Source organism: Coregonus clupeaformis, chromosome 15 (assembly GCF_020615455.1).
Source record: "Coregonus clupeaformis isolate EN_2021a chromosome 15, ASM2061545v1, whole genome shotgun sequence".
In the NCBI taxonomy this organism is placed as follows: domain Eukaryota; kingdom Metazoa; phylum Chordata; class Actinopteri; order Salmoniformes; family Salmonidae; genus Coregonus; species Coregonus clupeaformis.
The window spans coordinates 9616865-9640864 of NC_059206.1; the positions used below are offsets into that span (position 1 = coordinate 9616865).

Here is a 24000-nt window from a genome sequence, read left to right on the forward strand (position 1 = left end):
GTAATCAGCTGACTAGAGAGGATCTGCAGAGCCAGAGTGTAAAAAACAAGACGAATTACAATACTGATGACCTACACTGACCGAGGATTTCATCAATACTGTTCCCAATAAAAGTAAATGTTCCAGTAGAACCTGTCACAGGTAAGCGTTTAGCTGTGTTTGTCAATTTTAGCTATCTTGCTAACCAGGAAGTTACGACATACAGGTGCTTTAATGTTGTCAGCTAGCTAGCTATCATCTGCTAGCGAAGCCAACAGTTTCGCTAAGGTATGCAATACAGTGAATAATACTGCTACACGAAGTGTTACTCACACACTGGCATACTTAGATATCATAGCTAGCTATGATAGTGTCTCTCAAAGTCTCATGTGCTAGCTAGCTCATCTGTGTCAACCCATCGTTAGCTGGCTAATAAGATTATCACGCGACTGTTGTTAGCTGTCAACGATTTGCAACCAAGGTGTGTAATAACCTAGTTACATGATAAACAACTCCGTGATCTCGTTATTTCATGGACCCAAACCTCTGTCTGAACAGGCAGGCTGGTGTGGTTGTTTGTCATTCATTGAATGATTTTGCGCAAGATCTTCTGTTCTGTCATCTGCACACAGTTCATGGTAGACTGACTGCATTCATTACATTAACCTACACTTGAAGTACCCTGTCTTGCTGATTTTTAAAGGCACTAACATCTGTCAGGGTGTTTCAAAACAGTATTGTGGATTCACTTGTTCTCTGTGCTTGGAAAGATAGGCTAGTGAGTGGACGTTTCGGGTAAGCTACTTGGCATGGTGTCATCATTCAGCCTTTGTAGCTAACGTTAACTAGCTACCGCACTGTTTCCCAGGCTGCCGGTTGGTATTCTAGGACCCTAAAAAATCCGCTTTATGGAATCCATACAATACAACGGAATTCAACAATATTCAAAAAGGTATTGAACTTAGTAGGACATCAACTACATGTATTGAACTCTGTCAAATTAATAAATGTATCATAAGACAAGAACAGAATGCATCAGTGATTCGTATTTCCTGCAACTTTCTGAAGAGAAAACGATAATTTCCCGTCTGCCTTGGCTAGTTTGTTTAGCAGTTAGCGGTGATGCTAATGAAAATTATTCTGGTATATGGAAAAGCTTTTAATCAATTAAATGTTAACTACTAAGTAGACTGGTTATATTGTAGAATGATATCATGATTATTTGCATAAATCCAGTGGTTATTTGTTTAGCAAACTCTACCATCATACGTGCTGCACACTGGATTTAAAGGGTTGGCCTAACAACAACCAAAAATCAAGTGGTCTCCATAAGCGGTTTAAGCATTGTTGTGGACATCCAATGTAGTTGTTTTCTATTAAAAGGTGTGATTTTGAGAGCGAAACCCTGAAAAAAAAAAACAGGAACATGGAAACCGGGAAAAAAACGAAATGGAATCAGGTAGAAAAGAAAACAACTGATTTTATAGGGCCACATCACCAAAGAATAGAGTGGTTATGGTATCAAATGTCATTCTACAAAGCAAGCTACCTGATACTGGACTTGTCATGCTGTTCTTTCAAAGAGATACAAGCTTACATGACACAGTAAGGTACCTTTTTAATACCAATGCATTGCACACAAAATGATCACCTTCTTGGTTGTCCTAGGCGTCTTGAGGGGCTCATCCTGTGCCTAGGCCGGACGTTGTTGTCTGTTGCAGCCTGCCACCTCAGTTCTCCCAATGCTCTGTCCTCCTCGTCTGTTATAGATGCAGCTGCATGTTGTTGTGTAATCTAACCTATCCACATTGAAAGAAACAAAAAGTGATCATGAAACAGTGTGCTAACACAAAAACAATAAACACATAGGCTACAAATACCCCATGCCCTGACATTTCAGCATGTCACAGACGGCACTAGCTGTTCTGTACATCACATAGGCTATGTCCTGAATCGCACCTTGTGTCCTGAATCACACCCTATTCCCTACATAGTGCACTACTTTTGACCCAGAGCCCTATGTGGTGCTATGGATCACCCTCACTTCACTGACTCACTGTTCTACCGTTGTGGCACGCTGCTGCTTGTGACATATTGATTTAACTCTGAAAGCCTGTGGAGAGATTTGTGGTAGACTTTGAAAGCGAAGCAGTGTGTGTCGCTGACCAGTGCTAGTCCTTTGGGCTGAGAGCAGAGGAGTTTGTGGCGCTGACCAGTGCTAGTCCTTTGGGCTGAGAGCAGAGGAGTTTGTGGCGCTGACCAGTGCTAGTCCTTTGGGCTGAGAGCAGAGGAGTTGTGGCGCTACAGAAGCATTATCACTGCGAAACGGGGAATATTATCCAAAATGAAGCTCATACAACTGGTGAAGATGAAAGTGATGTTTCGCAGGCTGAGGTTTGCTCTGACTGAGACAACTCATGAGTGTATCACAAGGTATTGTACTGCTGATTTAAACTTTGACACTGAATGACACTTGACTTAGGCCTAGCCTGTGTATTTTCAGCTTTCTATAAGAATGCAGATATGCCCCTACTCTCTATGGCTATTAAAAGTTGTGGCTAGACTATTAGGAATTATTTTCACATTGTCTGGACATTTATGTCAGCTTCTTTGGAAGGATGTTGACCAGTAGAAATCTTGCAATAAAAATGTGTGGAACAAAATAATTTAGCAATAAATAGGGGAGACTATTCCTTTGTTCAGGACCATATAAAATGTCATGGGTATGTCCACAGCTGGAGACAGCTCGATATGACAAATGTGTGAGAGCTGTGTCACTACTGAGCAGTAGTGTTCAATAGGTGAACGATTTGTATAACGCACATCAAACGGATGCCAATTAATTAGTTTTCAAGAGGCTATTTTAACTATTGTAACTCTCTTTTTGTATCTGGATTTTGAATGTGATTTATGGGTTTTCAGTTATCGGTCATGATAGCAGTCTGACCTAAAGTTGGGAGTCGGTTCTGCTTTTCTGTGTTATGTCTTGGTAATGGTCTCTCAGTCTTTGTCATTGGAGAAAATTCCTGTTTTGCGTTGCTTCCTGAAACTAACCCTACTCCATTTGGATCCCTGTCACTATATTACTATTGTGTAAAGGCTATTGTGACACTCAATGTTTATTTGATGACCCCCAACTATTGACCATAGATTTGTGAAGAGGTTACTGGAAAGTGGGGAATTGATCTGAAACTACTCTGACGTGCCGATAGTAACTCTGAACCTAATGGTACGTCACCCACTAATGAAAAGTCTATGGTCTGCCCTTCAATAATGATCACTTGCCCTCAATGCCACCTTGTCTAGTGTCATCCCACCAATGTTATCACCAATGGTATATAGTATCATGAACTGTCTCATGTGTGCAACTCCATTTGTAAGCTCCTTAACTCTCTTCCTCTCTCCCCCTCTCCCGTCTCTCTCCTCTACAGGTCAACAGAGAAAATGTCAGGAAACAGCCTGGTTTTACCCATAGTGCTGTGGGGCCGTACGGCGCCCACTCACTGCATCTCCAGCCTGCTGGTCATGGATGACCTCACCACCATCATCACCGGCTGCCATGACGGACAGATCTGCATCTGGGACATGACCTCCGACCTCGAGGTAAGCCTGACATGACCTTTGACCTCCAAACTTGCGTTTTGGCCAGAAGGAAAACATGGCACTCATTCTGGTCAAACATGGACTCTGTGCATCATCAGGGTTGTCTTCAGTGTGGTGTAATGTAGCAAAATGTTTTGAAACTGCATACGAGAGGCCAGAGATCGGCAACAGGCGGCCCGCGGGCAAAAAACGTCCAACAAGAGTGGGGAGGGGCGCAAAGTTTTTGGGAGGATTTTAGTTTTGGTCATAAAAGATTGTAAAATCACCAGGGTTTCATTTAGGAAATCTGTTCCCAATTATTCAGACAAATAAAAAAACATGTGATCCAGTCTCAATGTAATCAAGGGATGAAATCAAACGTGTGGCCTTATCGGGGCTTTCTTTTGCAAAATTACTATGAATTAACAAAATGGTCAGTTGTCAACACCATGTTAAGGTGTGGGACATTCATTGTATGAAAAAAGAAATACTAGCAGGTGTATTTCGCTCCAGCAGATAGCATAATCTGTCCGTCCACAATTCACCTGTGGGAACTTGGCGGCTCTCAACACCAGACAGCAGAAAGAGCTATCCGAGAGATTGTTTGTGAGGAGATTATCTCTGCCCTCGACATGCAATTAAAACAGGTAAATTAATCACTCACGTTGCTCACTTCTGAAGTGGATGCCTATTCAACTAAAGTGGAAAGTTTGGAGAAGGCAGCCAATGCGACAGAGGTGCAACTCCATGACCTGGAAACAGCGCGAGCTAAACCAGAAGGTGCAATCAATCTCCCAAAATTAGAAAATGGAATCACTTGAAAATATTTCCCGTAAATTCAATGTGCGGGTCGTAGGACTTGAAACTGGCATGGAAGCGGGCAACCCAAATTCATTTTTTTTTTTTTTTTTGTCATTTAGCAGACGCTCTTATCCAGAGCGACTTACAGGAGCAATTAGGGTTAAGTGCCTTGCTCAAGGGCACATCGACAGATTTTTCACCTAGTCGGCTCGGGGAGAAGCTGGGTCCCATGCCTCTAATTAACGTTGTGCACCGCACAGGTCCTCTTCAGAATGGGTCTTGCTCACAGGAGGTTGGTAGCACCTTTAATTGGGGAGGACGGGCTCATAGTAATGGCTGGAACGGATTAAATGGAACGGTATCGAGCTCATCAAACACACGGAAACCATGTTTGATACCATTCCATCCACTCCATTCCAGCCATTATTATAATGGGCCGTCCTCCCCTCAGCAGCCTCCTGTGGTCTCGCTGTATAATTGTGCGAATCCACAGTTTTTAAGTCAAACAGCGAATTGTTCGTCTTGCAATGGAATCGGGGGCTCTGACCTATGCTAAGAAGAGGATCTGCTGAAACGGAGGGCGACCTACAGCGAGTTGAGATCCCAGCTGCGCCAGCTAAACCTGAGATGCGGCTTCATCCACCCGGCAAAACTCATCTTGACCTTTCGGAACACAACACACATTTTCCACTGCCAAGGAGGCTCGAGACTTCTTCGAGAATCACATCAAACCCAACGCACAAGGGGATGAGGCGACAGATGGAATCCCAATGTGACTGGCTCAACATTCCGGAATGCTATCCGTGCACATCACGCAGCCGAGCATATGGCGGCTATGATGCTGCCCTCAGCATAAGACAATGACTAGGACACCCCATCGAGTGGCTACAAGGAACATTTATTGCTGAGCATTGGACTTTGTTGTTGTTATTATAATATTTCCTATGGAACGGGAGGACATTAACACAGTGATAACACCACGCCAATTAATGGACAATGTTGAGGTGACAAACGTACTAGCGCTGCTTCCTTGTGGGGCTACAGCGCATTGAATCCCTACATGGGCTAAATATGGCAATAGAAATTGGAAGCTATTCCCCTACAATTAGTTTATTAATGCTACTGCTAAAGAGAGATGGCCAGTCCAACAGGGGGCTTCTTACTACACAATAGTATTTCTTTATTTTTCTTCTTCTGTTGATTGCTATAGCAATTATCTCCCAGGGAGGACGGCCTACAGGCCATGATGAATTACTGTGAAGATTTAGATTATAGACTGCATTTAGATTATAGACTGGTAGCCTAAACATCATTATAAGCACCAAGTGTGCTGGATAAATAGTGATAATCAGCACAAAAGCAATAATGGCCTTATGATGAATATAAGTTTAGATATGACGGCAGGAAAAATTGTCAATTATTTATAAGTTGGATACCCATGGCGAATTTGTCGGTTTCCAGGCTTCACGTTCTCGTTTCTTTGTAATAAAAACTGAGGTAACGTATGATCTCTCTGAGGCGATCCCGTGACGTGATCTCTCCAAAGAATAGTATCCCATACATGTCTGACCAGAAGCTCTCCATATACACGCTCTTTCCACCGAATGCTCCACGGACATACAGGATTGAAATGAACGCTTCCAGCTCATCAACAGACAGAGCCCAGGCAGTGTCTCCTTGCTCCCGGTACACCTCAGCCACAGGGCTGTCCCTGATCCCAGGCGGTGTCTCCTTGCTCCCGGTACGCCTCAGCCACAGTGCAGTCCCTGATCCCAGGCGGTGTCTCCTTGCTCCCGGTGCGCCTCAGCCACAGGGCAGTCCCTGATCCCAGGCGGTGTCTCCTTGCTCCCGGTACGCCTCAGCCACAGGGCAGTCCCTGATCCCAGGCGGTGTCTCCTTGCTCCCGGTACGCCTCAGCCACAGGGCAGTCCCTGATCCCAGGCGGTGTCTCCTTGCTCCCGGTGCACCTCAGCCACAGGGCAGTCCCTGATCCCAGGCGGTGTCTCCTTGCTCCCGGTACGCCTCAGCCACAGGGCAGTCCCTGATCCCAGGCGGTGTCTCCTTGCTCCCGGTGCGCCTCAGCCACAGTGCAGTCCCTGATCCCAGGCGGTGTCTCCTTGCTCCCGGTGCACCTCAGCCACAGGGCAGTCCCTGATCCCAGGCGGTGTTTCCTTGCTCCCGGTGCGCCTCAGCCACAGGGCAGTCCCTGATCCCAGGCGGTGTCTCCTTGCTCCCGGTGCGCCTCAGCCACAGTGCAGTCCCTGATGTGCTGTAGCATGTCCATGTCTTGTAACAAAAAAAGCTGGTGTGTGCTTTGCTAATGTGTTTTTTTTTTTGCTTGAGATTTTAAGGCCTACTCTCTCTCAGTGATGGTAATTTTGTGCTGATAATCGGCCATAGCATTGTCACCGGCTAGTTCTATTCCAAACGGGGGCCGTCCCTTCCTCTCTCCCGTCTCACCGTTTTTCATTTGGTGGTGGCGCGGGCACCGTTCTGGCTTTTTTGTGCTCAGGCCTCGGAGGTGTAGGTTCAGGCTGAGGCTCGGAATCAGAAGAATAATCGTCAGTGATGTCATGATTCATTTCTTCCCCACCGTCTGAGTGGTTTCCATCCAGATCTTGTAGCAGCGCTCTTGGTCTTCTTGCCATTGTAATTTATTCACACTCTCACTGTGTACTCCAAGTAGGCCAGAGCAGACTGATATATAGGGTACGTACCATTTTGAGATTATTATTATTATTATTATTATTATTATTAGAATAGCTCAATACAATAGAATGGCCTTCTTCATTCACAACTGGTGATTACATAATTATGCATCGTTCGCAGCCTCTCGCTCATCAACTCACCCATTCTCCCCCATCATACTTCATTTATTTAATCTGTTATATGTGTGAAGTTAGTTTCGGTATAGTTTAGGTTCAGTTTCGAGGCAATTATCAGGGTGATTATCAGCTGGGCACTGCACTTTGAACTGTTGGGAGAAGGAGGGGAGCGTGCCCTACTGTTGGGAGAAGGAGGGGAGCATGCCCTACTGTTGGGAGAAGGAGGGGAGCGTGCCCTACTGTTGGGAGAAGGAGCGGAGCAGGCCCTACTGTTGGGAGAAGGAGGGGAGCAGGCCCTACTGTTGGGAGAAGGAGAGGAGCAGGCCCTACTGTTGGGAGAAGGAGGGGAGCAGGCCCTACTGTTGGGAGAAGGAGGGGAGCAGGCCTTACTGTTGGGAGAAGGAGGGGAGCAGGCCCTACTGTTGGGAGAAGGAGGGGGAGCAGGCCCTACTGTTGGGAGAAGGAGGGGAGCGTGCCCTACTGTTGGGAGAAGGAGCGGAGCAGGCCCTACTGTTGGGAGAAGGAGGGGAGCAGGCCCTACTGTTGGGAGAAGGAGGGGAGCAGGCCCTACTGTTGGGAGAAGGAGGGGAGCAGGCCCTACTGTTGGGAGAAGGAGGGGAGCAGGCCCTACTGTTGGGAGAAGGAGGGAGCAGGCCCTACTGTTGGGAGAAGGAGGGGAGCAGGCCCTACTGTTGGGAGAAGGAGGGGAGCAGGCCCTACTGTTGGGAGAAGGAGGGGAGCAGGCCCTACTGTTGGGAGAAGGAGGGGAGCAGGCCCTACTGTTGGGAGAAGGAGGGGAGCAGGCCCTACTGTTGGGAGAAGGAGAGGAGCAGGCCCTACTGTTGGGAGAAGGAGGGGAGCAGGCCCTACTGTTGGGAGAAGGAGGGGAGCAGGCCCTACTGTTGGGAGAAGGAGGGGAGCAGGCCCTACTGTTGGGAGAAGGAGGGGAGCAGGCCCTACTGTTGGGAGAAGGAGGGGAGCAGGCCCTACTGTTGGGAGAAGGAGGGGAGCAGGCCCTACTGTTGGGAGAAGGAGGGGAGCAGGCCCTACTGTTGGGAGAAGGAGGGGAGCAGGCCCTACTGTTGGGAGAAGGAGGGGAGCAGGCCCTACTGTTGGGAGAAGGAGGGGAGCAGGCCCTACTGTTGGGAGAAGGAGGGGAGCAGGCCCTACTGTTGGGAGAAGGAGGGGAGCAGGCCCTACTGTTGGGAGAAGGAGGGAGCAGGCCCTACTGTTGGGAGAAGGAGGAGCAGGCCCTACTGTTGGGAGAAGGAGGAGCAGGCCCTACTGTTGGGAGAAGGAGGGGAGCAGGCCCTACTGTTGGGAGAAGGAGGGGAGCAGGCCCTACTGTTGGGAGAAGGGGGGAGCAGGCCCTACTGTTGGGGAGAAGGAGGGGAGCAGGCCCTACTGTTGGGAGAAGGAGGGGGAGCAGGCCCTACTGTTGGGAGAAGGAGGGAGCAGGCCCTACTGTTGGGAGAAGGAGGGGAGCAGGCCCTACTGTTGGGAGAAGGAGGGGAGCAGGCCCTACTGTTGGGAGAAGGAGGGGAGCAGGCCCTACTGTTGGGAGAAGGAGGGGAGCAGGCCCTACTGTTGGGAGAAGGAGGGGAGCAGGCCCTACTGTTGGGAGAAGGAGGGGAGCAGGCCCTACTGTTGGGAGAAGGAGGGAGCAGGCCCTACTGTTGGGAGAAGGAGGGGAGCAGGCCCTACTGTTGGGAGAAGGAGGGGAGCAGGCCCTACTGTTGGGAGAAGGAGGGGAGCAGGCCCTACTGTTGGGAGAAGGAGGGGAGCAGGCCCTACTGTTGGGAGAAGGAGGGGGAGCAGGCCCTACTGTTGGGAGAAGGAGGGGAGCAGGCCCTACTGTTGGGAGAAGGAGGGGAGCAGGCCCTACTGTTGGGAGAAGGAGGGGAGCAGGCCCTACTGTTGGGAGAAGGAGGGGAGCAGGCCCTACTGTTGGGAGAAGGAGGGGAGCAGGCCCTACTGTTGGGAGAAGGAGGGGAGCAGGCCCTACTGTTGGGAGAAGGAGGGGAGCAGGCCCTACTGTTGGGAGAAGGAGGGGCAACGGGGGAAAACCATTTAAAAAATGACATGCCCTCCTTAAACTGGTTATAACTCCAGTTCTGTTTGTGATGTTAAGATTCTAACACCGACAGTGTGTTATATAGACTTATTTAGGAAAAGTCAAGGACGGAGGGCGTCATGACCTTTAAAAATTGAAAAACAAATGTAACTGGGAATCAAAATGGCGTGCCCATACTCCAATACTTCACAGTAACGCCTTGCGATCCGGAGGTCAGCCTTTTGCAGCCCCCGAAGTGGTCCAAAGGTAGAATCCATACCCTTACTGATATCAACTCATTATTTCTATATTTACAACTTAGGTCAGCTACAATATGCTGGAACATGGAGTCCCTTGGGAAACCCAACTACCGAACCATCCAATGATGGGATTTATAAATAAATTATCTGGCCTCCCAAAAGGACTGATCTCTATAATATATAAACAACTTTTGGAAAGCTCATATTCTGAGCTAGCCATTAAAAAAGTATGATCCACAGATCTAATTGAATCTGAACAACCCTTTTTAACTGGAACAGAATATGGAAAAAAATATGACCTCGTCATCCTGTGATCTGAACCGTCAATTTATACATGTTAAGTTTGTTCACAGACTGTATTTGAACAACAAGGAAACATTTTATGATGAAATTGGCCCCAACTCCCAACTGTTCACTGTGTCCCCTAAATCAGGTAGGCACATTCCTTCATATGATGTTGGGGTGCCCTGCAGTTCAATGCTTCTGGGGCAAAGTTACAGAATTCATTTTGAAGTGCATGAATGTAATTAACGATGGTAGTTCCTTGAATCTCTCAATAGATCAGAGAAGGACAACTGAGGCCTGGATAAATATACTTGACTCTGTAAAGTATAATCTCAGCTAATCTCAGCGGGGTTGGTGGTTTTAAAAACATGGTTATTATTACTTAAACTCTGTATGTTTTAAGTAATGATACGGGTACATGTTTTATGAACTTAAACATTTTAAATGTATAATGTAGGGCCTCCTGTAGCTCAGTTGGTAGAGCATGGCGCTTGCAACGCCAGGGTTGTGGGTTCGATTCCCACGGGGGGCCAGTATGAAAAATGTATGCACTCACTAAAACTGTAAGTCGCTCTGGATAAGAGCGTCTGCTATCAACAACTAATTACAAAACAAATCAAACCTATTTTTGAGCTTAGTTTTGGTCAATTTGCAGTGTACAAATTTATTTTTTTCCCGCCACCCGACCATTCGTTCCAACAAAAAATCGTCCCGTGGCTGAATCTAGTTGCCTACCTCTTATGTAGGCCGAGCAAACTTCCTGAGTGGACTGTGTAATGTTGTTACTGTAGTGTATAAGAGGAACTTTAATGGGTAAGGGATACAGTGGTGTTCCTCAGGGTGACTGTCCTGTCCTGTCCTGTCCTGTCCTGTCCTGCGGGTGGCCTTTTGGGTTGAGTGGTTCACCTGACTGACTGTACTGTCTCATGTGCTGTCTTCAGATCAGTCCCAGGGCCATGTTGTTCGGCCACACAGCCTCCATCACCTGCCTGTCTAAAGCCAGCCCCTGCAGTGACAAGCAGTACATCGTCAGCGCCTCAGAGAGTGGGTGAGTAGAGTACACTAGGTCTACACCACAGTGAGTACACTAGGTCTACACCACAGTGAGTACACTAGGTCTACACCACAGTGAGTACACTAGGTCTACACCACAGTCAGTACACTAGGTCTACACCACAGTCAGTACACTAGGTCTACACCACAGTGAGTACACTAGGTCCACACCACAGTGAGTACACTAGGTCTACACCACAGTCAGTACACTAGGTCTACACCACAGTGAGTACACTAGGTCTACACCACAGTGAGTACACTAGGTCTACACCACAGTGAGTACACTAGGTCTACACCACAGTGAGTACACTAGGTCTACACCACAGTGAGTACACTAGGTCCACACCACAGTGAGTACACTAGGTCCACACCACAGTGAGTACACTAGGTCCACACCACAGTGAGTACACTAGGTCCACACCACAGTGAGTACACTAGGTCCACACCACAGTGAGTACACTAGGTCCACACCACAGTGAGTACACTAGGTCCACACCACAGTGAGTACACTAGGTCCACACCACAGTGAGTACACTAGGTCCACACCACAGTGAGTACACTAGGTCCACACCACAGTGAGTACACTAGGTCCACACCACAGTGAGTACACTAGGTCCACACCACAGTGAGTACACTAGGTCCACACCACAGTGAGTACACTAGGTCCACACCACAGTGAGTACACTAGGTCCACACCACAGTGAGTACACTAGGTCCACACCACAGTGAGTACACTAGGTCTACACCACAGTGAGTACACTAGGTCTACACCACAGTGAGTACACTAGGTCTACACCACAGTGAGTACACTAGGTCCACACCACAGTGAGTACACTAGGTCCACACCACAGTGAGTACACTAGGTCCACACCACAGTGAGTACACTAGGTCCACACCACAGTGAGTACACTAGGTCCACACCACAGTGAGTACACTAGGTCCACACCACAGTGAGTACACTAGGTCCACACCACAGTGAGTACACTAGGTCCACACCACAGTGAGTACACTAGGTCCACACCACAGTGAGTACACTAGGTTCACACCACAGTGAGTACACTAGGTCCACACCACAGTGAGTACACTAGGTCCACACCACAGTGAGTACACTAGGTCCACACCACAGTGAGTACACTAGGTCCACACCACAGTGAGTACACTAGGTCCACACCACAGTGAGTACACTAGGTCCACACCACAGTGAGTACACTAGGTCTACACCACAGTGAGTACACTAGGTCCACACCACAGTGAGTACACTAGATCCACACCACAGTGAGTACACTAGGTCTACACCACAGTGAGTACACTAGGTCTACACCACAGTGAGTACACTAGGTCCACACCACAGTGAGTACACTAGGTGTACAACCCACTTCAGTGTGTGTGTGTACTCTTCTGAGTGACGGTGAGTAATGGGTAGTAAGTAAGTGTTCAGCATATGTGGGAACTCCTTCAAAACTGTTGGAGAAGCATTCCAAGTGAAGCTGGTTGAGAGAATGCCAAGAGTGTGCAAAGTTGTCATCAAGGCAAAGGGTGGCTACTTTGAAGAATATAAAATATAAAATATATTTTGATTTGTTTAACACTTTTTTTGGTTACTACATGATTCCATATGTGTTATTTCATAGTTTTGATGTCTTCACTATTATTCTACAATGTAGAAAATAGTAAGAAATAAATAAAACCCCTGGAATGAGCAGGTGTGTCCAAACATTTGACTGGTCCTGTATGTGATGTGTGGTAATGAATAGAAGTGACTGCTCTAATGTAGTCTATCTGCTTTGTGTGCAGGGAGATGTGCTTGTGGGATGTCAACGATGGACGCTGTATTGAGTTCACAAAGCTGGCCTGCGCTCACACAGGGATCCAGGTAACGTATATGACCCTACATTTTCTCACCACATATCTGTAGGCCATGGCTCTTTCCATTTCTTCTTTCCTTGATTCCTCATGTCCCCTCTCCTTGGAGGAAAGCGGTTCAAGGAGGAAGTGAGGAAAGAACTGGAATTGAGGAGAAACAGATTGAGAAAGAGTTAATGGTTTATACTCCATCCCTTCTAAACCACACACGTCCTATTTTATCAACTCTGTATACAAATCCCCTAATCCTCTCTCATGACCTATCACTAGTCTCATGACCTATCACTAGTCTCATGACCTATCACTAGTCTCATGACCTATCACTAGTCTCATGACCTATCACTACTAGTCTCATGACCTATCACTACTAGTCTCATGACCTATCACTAGTCTCATGACCTATCACTACTAGTCTCATGACCTATCTACCCCCCCTTACCCCACCCCAAAGAGGAAAAAAACAAACAAAAAAACATATTGTAAAGTGGTTATCCCACTGGCTATAAGGTGAATGCACCAATTTGTAAGTCGCTCTGGATAAAAGCATCTGCTAAATGACGTAAATGTAAATGTATATCACTAGTCTCATGACCTATCACTAGTCCATGGTGTATACTGTGTCTCTTCGAAGAGTCTAATTGACACCCTGTCCTGTCCTCTGCCTAGTTCTACCTGTTCACCATCAGTACGCAGTCTGCTGTCTGATGTGAAACCCTAGTCTCACGTTGCCATACCTCCAAAATCAAGTTGTGGTCACGCCTCCTTGAATGGTCCGCTGGGCAATATTTTGATTGGATGTTACATTTCAGGTGTGGTCGACATTCTGTGAGTTATATTTATTGAAATTGAAAGTGGAGCTAAAACAACTGCCACCCAAGTCATATACTGTTCTCTCTGCTACCGCATGGCAAGTGGTACCAGTCCACCAAGTCTGGAACCAACAGGACCCTGAACAGCTTCTACCCCCAAGCCATACGACTGCTAAATAGTTAGTCTGGGTAGCTGTTGGTTAACTATTTAACTATCTGCATTGAACTCTTTTGACTCATCACATACACTGCTGCTACTGTTTATTATCTATCCTGTTGCCTAGTCACTTTATCCCTACCTATATGTACATATCTACCTCAATTACCTCGTACCCCTGCACATCAACTCGGTACTGGTACCCTGTGTATATAGCCAAGTTATCATAGACTCGGTACTGGTACCCCGTGTATATAAGCCAAGTTATTACCTGGTACCTCGTGTATATAGCCAAGTTATTACCTGGTACCTCGTGTATATAGCCAAGTTATTACCTGGTACCTCGTGTGTATATAGCCAAGTTATTACCTGGTACCTCGTGTATATAGCCAAGTTATTACCTAGTACCTCGTGTATATAGCCAAGTTATTACCTGGTACCTCGTGTATATAGCCAAGTTATTACCTGGTACCTCGTGTATATAGCCTAGTTATTACCTGGTACCTCGTGTATATAGGTTATTACCTGGTACCTCGTGTATATAGCCAAGTTATTACCTGGTACCTCTGTGTATATAGCCTAGTTATTACCTGGTACCTCGTGTATATAGCCAAGTTATTACCTGGTACCTCGTGTATATAGCCAAGTTATTACCTGGTACCCCATGTATATAGCCAAGTTATTACCTAGTACCTCGTGTATATAGCCAAGTTATTACCTGGTACCTCGTGTATATAGCCAAGTTATTACCTGGTACCTCGTGTATATAGCCTAGTTATTACCTGGTACCTCGTGTATATAGCCAAGTTATTACCTGGTACCTCGTGTATATGGCCTAGTTATTACCTGGTACCTCGTGTATATAGCCAAGTTATTACCTGGTACCTCGTGTATATAGCCAAGTTATTACCTGGTACCTCGTGTATATAGCCAAGTTATTACCTGGTACCTCGTGTATATAGCCTAGTTATCGGTACTCATTTTGTTTTTATTCCTTGCGTTATTTTTCTCTCTCTGCGTTGTTGGGAAGGTCCCGTAAGTAAGCATTTCACTGTCTACTCCTTTTCTTGACGAAGCATATGACAAATAACATTTGATTTGATTTCAAACTCTAAACTCACACATTGTTTACATGTTGAGCTATACATGTAAGTTCTCCAATTTTAAAATGATACCAGTAGACAAGGTATATGAGGCAAACCGTGTACCAGATTTTGTACATGCCTTTTTAAGTGCTGACATAAAATCGTTTAGTGCAAATCCAACCCTTGTAATTTAGGTACAGTATCAAAATAAGGACATGACAACTAGGCTACAGGAGATGAGCATTACAGGTAACATTTTATGAGGGTCATTTTATTTAATTCATTTTAGCAATGTTGCGTGCAAAAATAATTGCTGTTTTCCCATAGATAAACAGTACATGGTTGCGCTATGTATCACTGACCCTGCTAGCGACTGTGCTAACACAGCTAACCTTTTAGGTCAATAATATGCCGTTTTTTTTATTAAGATTTAGTTGGTTTTATAGTCGGGAGGGAAATTGAAGTAACTAGCTAGTTAGTTATACCTCGGTAGCTTACAAGGTTAGCTGACTTGATCCTCATTGTGGCTAGCTTCTACCTGTCCCTCACGCTAGCCTTTACGGCCAACTGTCACATCAAAATATTTATATTGCCGACATTGTAGACCATTTCTCCCCTCTTGCTGCAGCTTTTATTTCATCTGGAAATAACAGAGAAATGCTGTGAAAACCAGCGTACTGCAAACGTTATAAACTATTTTTTCACCAGTGCTTGTTTTGTTGGCATGTTTAGTCCTCACGCACTGTTGCTCCTACGGCACTAATCTAGCGAGCACCTTTTGGAGCTCCGCCCAACAAAGGCATTTGATTGGTTTTATGTGTTGCGAGGTGTCACTGATTTACACCGTGACACCACCCCTCTTTAGCTGTTTTCTGCCATGGAACTTTTTACATTTACGTCATTTAGCAGATGCTCTTATCCAGAGCGACTTACAAATTGGTGCATTCAACTTATGATAGCAAGTGGGACAACCACTTTATTTTTTCTTTTTTTTATGGGGGGTGGGGGAAGAAGGATTACTTTTATACTATTCCAGGTATTCCTTAAAGAGGTAGGGTTTCAAGTGTCTCCGGAAATTCCCCAGGATTCCCATTTGAGGGAAACCTGGTTGGCGACGTGGCTAGTGAAACCCTGACATTATCACTAGTCCATTGTTTATATTGTCTCCTTTATGAGTCTGTCACTGGTCCTGTCCTCAACCTAGTTCTACCTGTTCACCATCGGTATCCAGCGTGAGGGCCGTCTGCTGTGAAACTGACATTACCCAGAGATCATAGCTGCTACTAGCCTTGGCACTAACCCCAACCCTCCCTCTGCTCCTCTCCTCTGTCTAGTTCTACCAGTTCACCATCGGTACGCAGCGTGAGGGCCGTCTGCTGTGTAACGGACATTACCCAGAGATCCTAGTGGTGGACGCCACCAGCCTTGAGGTCCTCTACTCCCTCCTCTCTAAGATCTCTCCTGATTGGATCAGCTCCATGAGCATCATACACTCACATCGCACACAAGGTCAGTCAACTTCATACAATACTATGCTATGCATCATACGCTCACACCACACACACACACACACACACACACACACACACACACACACACACACACACACAAAAAAAAAAAAAAAAAAAACACACACACACACACACACACACACACACAAGGTCAGTCAACCATAGGGTTCCAAAATTTCAGGAACTTTCCCAGGTTTTTCAAAGATCCCGGTTGGATGATTGCCAGAAATCAGTAGGGAATAAGCAGGGAGGGAATCCTCTAACTGGGATTTCTGAAAATGTAACTGAACTTTAACTGAACTTTGCGCCCCTAGTCCACCACCGCGGCTAACATCAGCCACTCTAGCGATCGTCTAGGAACAGTCCACTAACACTACTAAAGCCCTATTAGTTAGAGCTCTATTGATTATGGTAACGTTGTTCAACCGTCATGGTCAGTATGTCTGTATTGAGCCGTTGATAGTTGATGCTAACTGTAAACTCCTGCCTTAAAACTACTCAGACTAAAATGTATTTGTCTGTGCTCACGACCGAATTAGATTTGTACATGGCATTATCACCCCAATTCTTCTTTTGCAAAAAGCACTTATTATTAAACAAATATAGTCACTGTTAGACTGACAATGCCTGTGATATATTTTCAGAGGACACCGTGGTAGCGGTATCAGTCAGTGGGATACTGAAGGTGTGGATCATCACACAGGATCTCAGCAGGATGCAGGTAGAGTGGGACTGAGGCACATCACCCACGACTGGATGTCGTTATGATCATACTGTTAGCTACCACACTGTGCTCATATTAACCAGGATTTGTTCCAGCTAATATCATGACTATTGGGACTGATTTTTAGAGTTACTGGGACACATGCAGACAATTCAAATGTCTCTTATGGCTCTAATGTGGTTTTCGTGGACCCCCCCAGAACATTAGCTGGGTCGCTAAGGGGGATGGAAATAAAGAACAGTGTTCAGTCCCATCTAAGTGTGTGTTTCTCCCTGTCCCCACCAGGACCTGGACCCAGTGTTTGAGGAAGAGTCTAAGCCCATCTACTGTGGGGGCTGTCAGAGCATCTCTTTCTGCACCTTCACACAGCTCTCTCTGCTGGTGGTCTGCTCCAAGTACTGGAGGGTAAGAGGCTGGATGGCATGCTCCCTGGGTCTCCCTTACTGCCCCCCGGTTGGAACATTCATAGAATCACACTGTAGACCCTTAGATTTAAGCCTGGTCCAAGATCTGTTGATGCTCTATAACCAACTCGTCTGGTTGTTGTCAATATGACAGTAGGAGTTGGCAAGACGGCACAAATAGATCTGGGAATAGGCTACGGTTAGCGTAGCTTTGTTTGAGTCTTTGGCATGGGGTTGCAACAACTCCTAATCTTTGACTAACATATCCTGAAATGTGTGTGTGTCAGGTGTTTGATGCAGGGGACTATTCCCTGCTGTGCTCCGTGCCCAGTGAGAACGACCAGTCCTGGACAGGAGGAGACTTCATCGCTGCTGACAAGGTCATCATCTGGACAGAGGACGGATGCTCCTACATCTACAAGCTCCCCGCTAGGTGAGGAGGAACAAAATAAACTGTATAGGAGAGATTTATTATGGTGTCTGTTATACTGTATTTATGGTGTCTGTTATACTGCTGTCTGTTATACTGTTGTCTGTTATGTTGTCTGTTATACTGGTGTCTGTTATACTGGTGTCTGTTATACTGTTGTCTGTTATACTGTTATGGTGTCTGTTATACTGTTGTCTGTTATGTTGTCTGTTATTATGGTGTCTGTTATACTGCTGTCTGTTATACTGCTGTCTGTTATGGTGTCTGTTATACTGTTGTCTGTTATGTTGTCTGTTATTATGGTGTCTGTTATACTGCTGTCTGTTATACTGTTGTCGTTATGCTACTGTTGTCTGTTATACTGTTGTCTGTTATTGTGATATACTGTTATTTTGGTGTCTGTTATACTGTTGTCTGTTATGTTGTCTGTTATTATGGTGTCTGTTATTATGGTGTCTGTTATACTGTATTTATGTTGTCTGTTATACTGTTGTCTGTTATACTGTTGTCTGTTATACTGTTGTCTGTTATACTGGTGTCTGTTATACTGTTGTCTGTTATACTGTTATGGTGTCTGTTATACTGTTGTCTGTTATACTGTTGTCTGTTATACTGTTGTCTGTTATGGTGTCTGTTATTATGGTGTCTGTTATACTGTTGTCTGTTATGTTGTCTGTTATTATGGTGTCTGTTATACTGTTGTCTGTTATGTTGTCTGTTATTATGGTGTCTGTTATACTGCTGTCTGTTATACTGTTGTCTGTTATGTTGTCTGTTATTATGGTGTCTGTTATACTGCTGTCTGTTATACTGTTGTCTGTTATACTGTTGTCTGTTATGGTGTCTGTTATTATGGTGTCTGTTATACTGTTGTCTGTTATGTTGTCTGTTATTATGGTGTCTGTTATACTGTTGTCTGTTATGTTGTCTGTTATTATGGTGTCTGTTATACTGCTGTCTGTTATACTGCTGTCTGTTATACTGTTGTCTGTTATGGTGTCTGATATACTGTTGTCTGTTATACTGTTGTCTGTTATGGTGTCTGATATACTGTTATTTTGGTGTCTGTTATACTGTTGTCTGTTATGTTGTCTGTTATTATGGTGTCTGTTATTATGGTGTCTGTTATACTGTGCTGTCTGTTATACTGCTGTCTGTTATACTGCTGTCTGTTATACTGCTGTCTGTTATACTGGTGTCTGTTATACTGGTGTCTGTTATACTGTTGTCTGTTATGTTGTCTGTTATACCGTTGTCTGTTATTATGGTGTCTGTTATACTGTTGTCTGTTATACCGTTGTCTGTTATTATGGTGTCTGTTATTATGGTGTCTGTTATACTGCTGTATTGAGACCCCTTCCATTTTTCCACATTTTGTCACGTTACAGCCTTATTCCAAAATCGATTAAAGAAAAAAAAAATCCTCATCAATCTACCCACAATACCCCATAATGACAAAGCGAAAACAGGTTTAAAAAAAAAAAAGAATACCTTATTTACATAAGTATTCAGACCCTTTGCTATGAGACTCGAAACTGAGCTCAGGTGCATCCTGTTTCTATTGATCATCCTTGAGATGTTTCTACAACTTGATTGGAGTCCACCTGTGGTAAATTCAATTGATTGGACATGATTTGGAAAGGCACATACCTGACTACAACCATCTCTGCAGCACTCCACCAATCAGGCCTTAATGGTAGAGTTGCCAGACGGAAGCCACTCCTCAGTAAAAGGTACATGACAGCCCGCTTGGAGTTTGCCAAAAGGCACCTGATGAAACAACATTCTCATGTCTGATGAAACCAAGATTGAACTCTTTGGCCTGAATGCCAAGCGTCACGTCTGGAGGAAACCTGGCACCATCCCTACGGTGAAGCATGGTGGTGGCAGCATTATGCTGTGGGGATGATTTTCAGCGGCAGGGACTGGGAGACTAGTCAGGATCGAGGCAAAGATGAACAGAGCAAAGTACTGAGAGATCCTTGATGAAAACCTGCTCCAGAGCGCTCAGGACCTCGGACTGGGGCAAAGGTTCACCTTCCATCAGGACAATGACCCTAATCACACAGCCAAGACAACGCAGGAGTGGTTTCGGGACAAGTCTCTGAATGTCCTTGAGTGGCCCAGCCAGAGCCTGGACTTGAACCTGATCGAACATCTCTTGAGAGACCTGAAAATAGCTGTGCAGCGAAGCTCCCCATCCAACCTGACAGAGCTTGAGAGGATCTGCAGAGAAGAATGGGAGAAACTCCCCAAATACAGGTGTGCCAAGCTTGTAGCGTCATACCCAAGAAGACTCGAGGCTGTAATCGCTGCCAAAGGTGCTTCAACAGTAAAGGGTCTGATTTACTTATGTAAATGTCAGTTTTAGATTTTTATTAAATTAGCAAACATTTCTAAAAACCTGTTTTTGCTTTGTCATTGTGTGTAGATTGAAAAAAACAATTTAATCCATTTTAGAACAAGGCTGTAATGTAACGAAATGTGGAAAAGGTCAAGGGGTCGGAATACTTTCCGAATGCACTGTATGCACAGGGTTCATTGTGGCTGCCCCTCTTCTCTCTCTCTCTCTCCCTCGCGCTGGCTCACCTGCTCCTTCTCTTCCCTAATGATGCCAGTGTGTGTTCAGTCTTCGCTCTGTTGCCTGCAGAATATCCTATTCATTGATGATAGGCCCTGCTTTACTGAAGTTGCGAGACATTGCAAGCCAAGAAATCGCAAGATAATGCACTGCGAGATACAGCTTTTGATTAACACCGATAGATGGGCCTAGTGCACGATCCTGACTGCCTGCCTGGTGGCCGACCTGCCTCTACCCCTCTCTCTCCGTTCCTGGCTAGCTCGCTATCAAAGATGCAAGTGTCTGTGTTCTCGGAAGTACGACAACCAATCAGTCTCCTCCGTTCCAAAAATACAGAATCTTAGGAGTCGATTCCTAGTGGAATCGACTCTTGACACAGAATTGGGAGTCTTAACACCGGTAGTCGATGTGCGAGGAGTCGAGGAATCAATTATTTTCGGAGTCGACTCTCCACCACTACGGCATCGTCGTTAACGATTGGAAATAAATAATGGCATAGAAAGGCGACAGCAGTGAAGTCCTGTATGGAGTTGAGGTACAGTAACGGTAGTACAGGTGCAATACTTAACCATCTGAAAGGGAATCACCGTGAGACCCAAACCGTTGCTGGGCTGCAGCACAGCTGCATTGTGGAATTTTATGAACTTCTCTTATCGGTTTAACTGAAAAACTATTTAAAAAAATTTGCAGTTAGAACGTTAAGAAAATTGTCAATTTCTCACATTACTACTGACTACCACCCTTGATTTTGACTGGTTCCCAATGATTATATACAGTATTGCTGTCAGCTATGATACATGTGTGGAAGGGAACTAGTTTCCCGGGAAGCATAGACAATTTGCAACTATGCTCATGTTTGTGGACACGTTGAACATAAGAGTATACCTGGACTAAACCAATGTTGATTTTATTTCCTCTTCTATTGGATGTTGTGCGTCTGGTAAGTGGCTCTGGGATCCTTTTGATATTTTCCACTATGGTTTTCACTTGAGACTAGTGATTTTAGTTGTAGTTGGATTGGGGTTAGCTGGGAAACCACTAGCCAGAAAGGCTGTTAGGTTTCTTACTAACTGGCACGTAGAAGCCATTCTGAGGTGGATTTCCCTGTTAGATTGTGTTTGTTTACAGGTTTGTGTGTTTTACAGTTGGATTTGTTAGTTCTAGTTTAGTTGATTGTAGGCAGTGAGAGAAAGAACTAAACTGGGCTGACCTCTGTTTGTTCCCTCTCTCGCTGTCTCGCTGTCTCTCTGTCTCTCTGTCTCTCTGTCTCTCTGTCTCTGTCTCTCTGTCTCTCTGTCTCTCTGTCTCTCTGTCTCTCTCTGTCTCTGTCTCTCTCTCTCTCACTCTCTCTGTCTCTCTCTGTCTCTCTCTCTCTGTGTCTCTGTCTCTGCTCTCTCTGTCTCTCTCTCTCTCTGTCTCTCTCTCTCTCTGTCTCTCTCTCTCTCTGTCTCTCTCTCTCTGTCTCTCTCTCTCTCTCTGTCTCTCTCTCTCTCTCTCTCTCTCTCTCTGTCTCTCTCTCTCTCTCTCTCTCTCTCTCTCTCTCTCTCTCTCTGTCTCTCTGTCTCTCTGTCTCTCTGTCTCTCTGTCTCTCTTTCTCTCTTTCTCTCTTTCTCTCTTTCTCTCTTTCTCTGTCTCTCTGTCTCTCTGTCTCTCTCTCTCTCTCTCAGCTGCCTGCCTGCCAGTGAGCACTTCCGTACTGATGTAGGGAAGACTGCTGAGGGCTCCATCCCACCTCTGGTGTACAGCATCGCAGACCGCACAGACAAACAGGTTACTCCTCCTCTCCATCCATCACACGAACACACACACTCTCTCTCTCTCTGTCTCTCTCTGTCTCTGTCTCTCTCTCTGTCTCTCTCTCTGTCTCTCACACACCACACACAACTACTCACTCACTCAATCACTCACTCACTCTCACACACAACCACTCACTCACTCTCAGGGACTCTGATGTTAAGAGCTTTCTGGTTTAAAGACAGAAATAAGATCTGTTTAGAAGTAATGAAAATACTTTTTGTCCAACAAAACCCCGTCCATCCCATGTTTAATGCCATTAACATGGCCAGTATCAGTCCTCTAGCTAGATAACGGAGTGTCTTATGTTGTTAGTCAATGTCCTTGTTTTGTCTTTTAGGGTTTGTTCTGTTAGCCTGGGTGCCAGTCTGTTAGCCTGGGTGCCAGTCTGTTAGCCTGGGTGCCAGTCTGTTAGCCTGGGTGCCAGTCTGTTAGCCTGGGTGCCAGTCTGTTAGCCTGGGTGCCAGTCTGTTAGCCTGGGTGCCAGTCTGTTAGCCTGGGTGCCAGTCTGTTAGCCTGGGTGCCAGTCTGTTAGCCTGGGTGCCAGTCTGTTAGCCAGTCTGTTTTTCCTTTCTCGCCAAATGTGACGATGAGTGGCAAGGAGTTGGCAAGAATGGCACAAACAGATCTGGGATCAGGCTAGTGTTGTGTGATGGCACGAACAGATCTGGGATCAGGCTAGTGTTGTGTGTACTGTATTTAATTTAGGATTTAAGTCTTCTTAGTCTATATATTATATTCATTTGCTGTCTGCCGTTGTGTTTTATGTCTCTTCTTATTCTTTTGGTCTTTGTCTGTCTGTTGTTCCTCACCTCACCTCCCCCACCTCACCCCTCCCTACCCCACCTCACCCCTCCCCACCTCACCTCACCTCACCTCACCTCCCCACCTCACCTCACCCCTCCCCACCTCACCCCACCCCTCCCCACCCCTCCTCACCTCACCCCTCCCCACCCCTCCCTTCCCCACCCCCTCCCCACCTCACCCCTCCCTCCCCACCTCACCCCTCCCCACCTCACCCCTCCCCACCTCACCCCTCCCAACCTCATCCCCACCCCTCCCCACCTCACCCCTCCCAACCTCACCCCTCCCCACCCCCTCCCTTCCCCACCCCCTCCCCACCTCACCCTCCCCACCCTCCCCTACTCACCTCACCCCTCCCCACCTCACCCTCCCCTCCCACCTCACCCTCCCCACCTCACCCCTCCCCACCTCACCCCTCCTCCCCACCTCACCCTCCCAACCTCACCCCTACTCACCTCACCCCTCCCCCACCTCACCCCCTCCCCTCCCCACCTCACCCCTCCCCACCTCACCCCTCCCCACCTCACCCTCCTCCCCACCCCTCCCCACCTCACCCCTCCCCACCTCACCCCTCCCCACCTCACCCCTCCCCTCCCCACCCCTCCCCACCTCACCCCTCCCCACCTCACCCCTCCCCTCCCCACCTCACCCCTCCCCACCTTCCCACCTCACCACCTCACCCCACCCCTCCCCACCCCACCCCACCTCACCCTTCCCCTCCCCACCTCACCCCACCTCTCCCCTCCCCACCCTAATGGGCCTTGGCCCTGATCGGAGGGCGTGTTCTCCTCAGACTGAGGAGTCTGGTGAGGGGGTAGACATGGTGGTGCTGTGCCACCCTGCCAGCGGAGTAGACATGGAGCTCTACACCCCAGAGCTGCTATTCCACCAGCAGCCTCTAGAGGCACCAGTAAGCTCGGGGCTACAGGAGAGAGGCACACACTGGCTCTGTCCAGCAGGGGGAGCCCTCAGCTCTCAGTCACAGATTCATCACATCCAC

The 24000-nt window shown here is 46.5% G+C and overlaps 1 protein-coding gene across 1 annotated transcript in view; it reads left to right on the forward strand.

The window, feature by feature from the left end:
• The window catches only part of LOC121581917 (WD repeat-containing protein 7-like), a 380643-nt gene continuing 356643 nt past the window's right edge, over positions 1–24000 (forward strand). The window contains 9 exon segments of the mRNA XM_041897319.2: positions 1–141; positions 3411–3582; positions 10727–10833; positions 12633–12711; positions 16087–16261; positions 16908–16984; positions 17273–17392; positions 17679–17824; positions 22070–22172. Of these exon segments, the coding sequence (XP_041753253.2) occupies positions 3424–3582; positions 10727–10833; positions 12633–12711; positions 16087–16261; positions 16908–16984; positions 17273–17392; positions 17679–17824; positions 22070–22172 (966 nt within the window). The 5' untranslated portion in view covers positions 1–141; positions 3411–3423.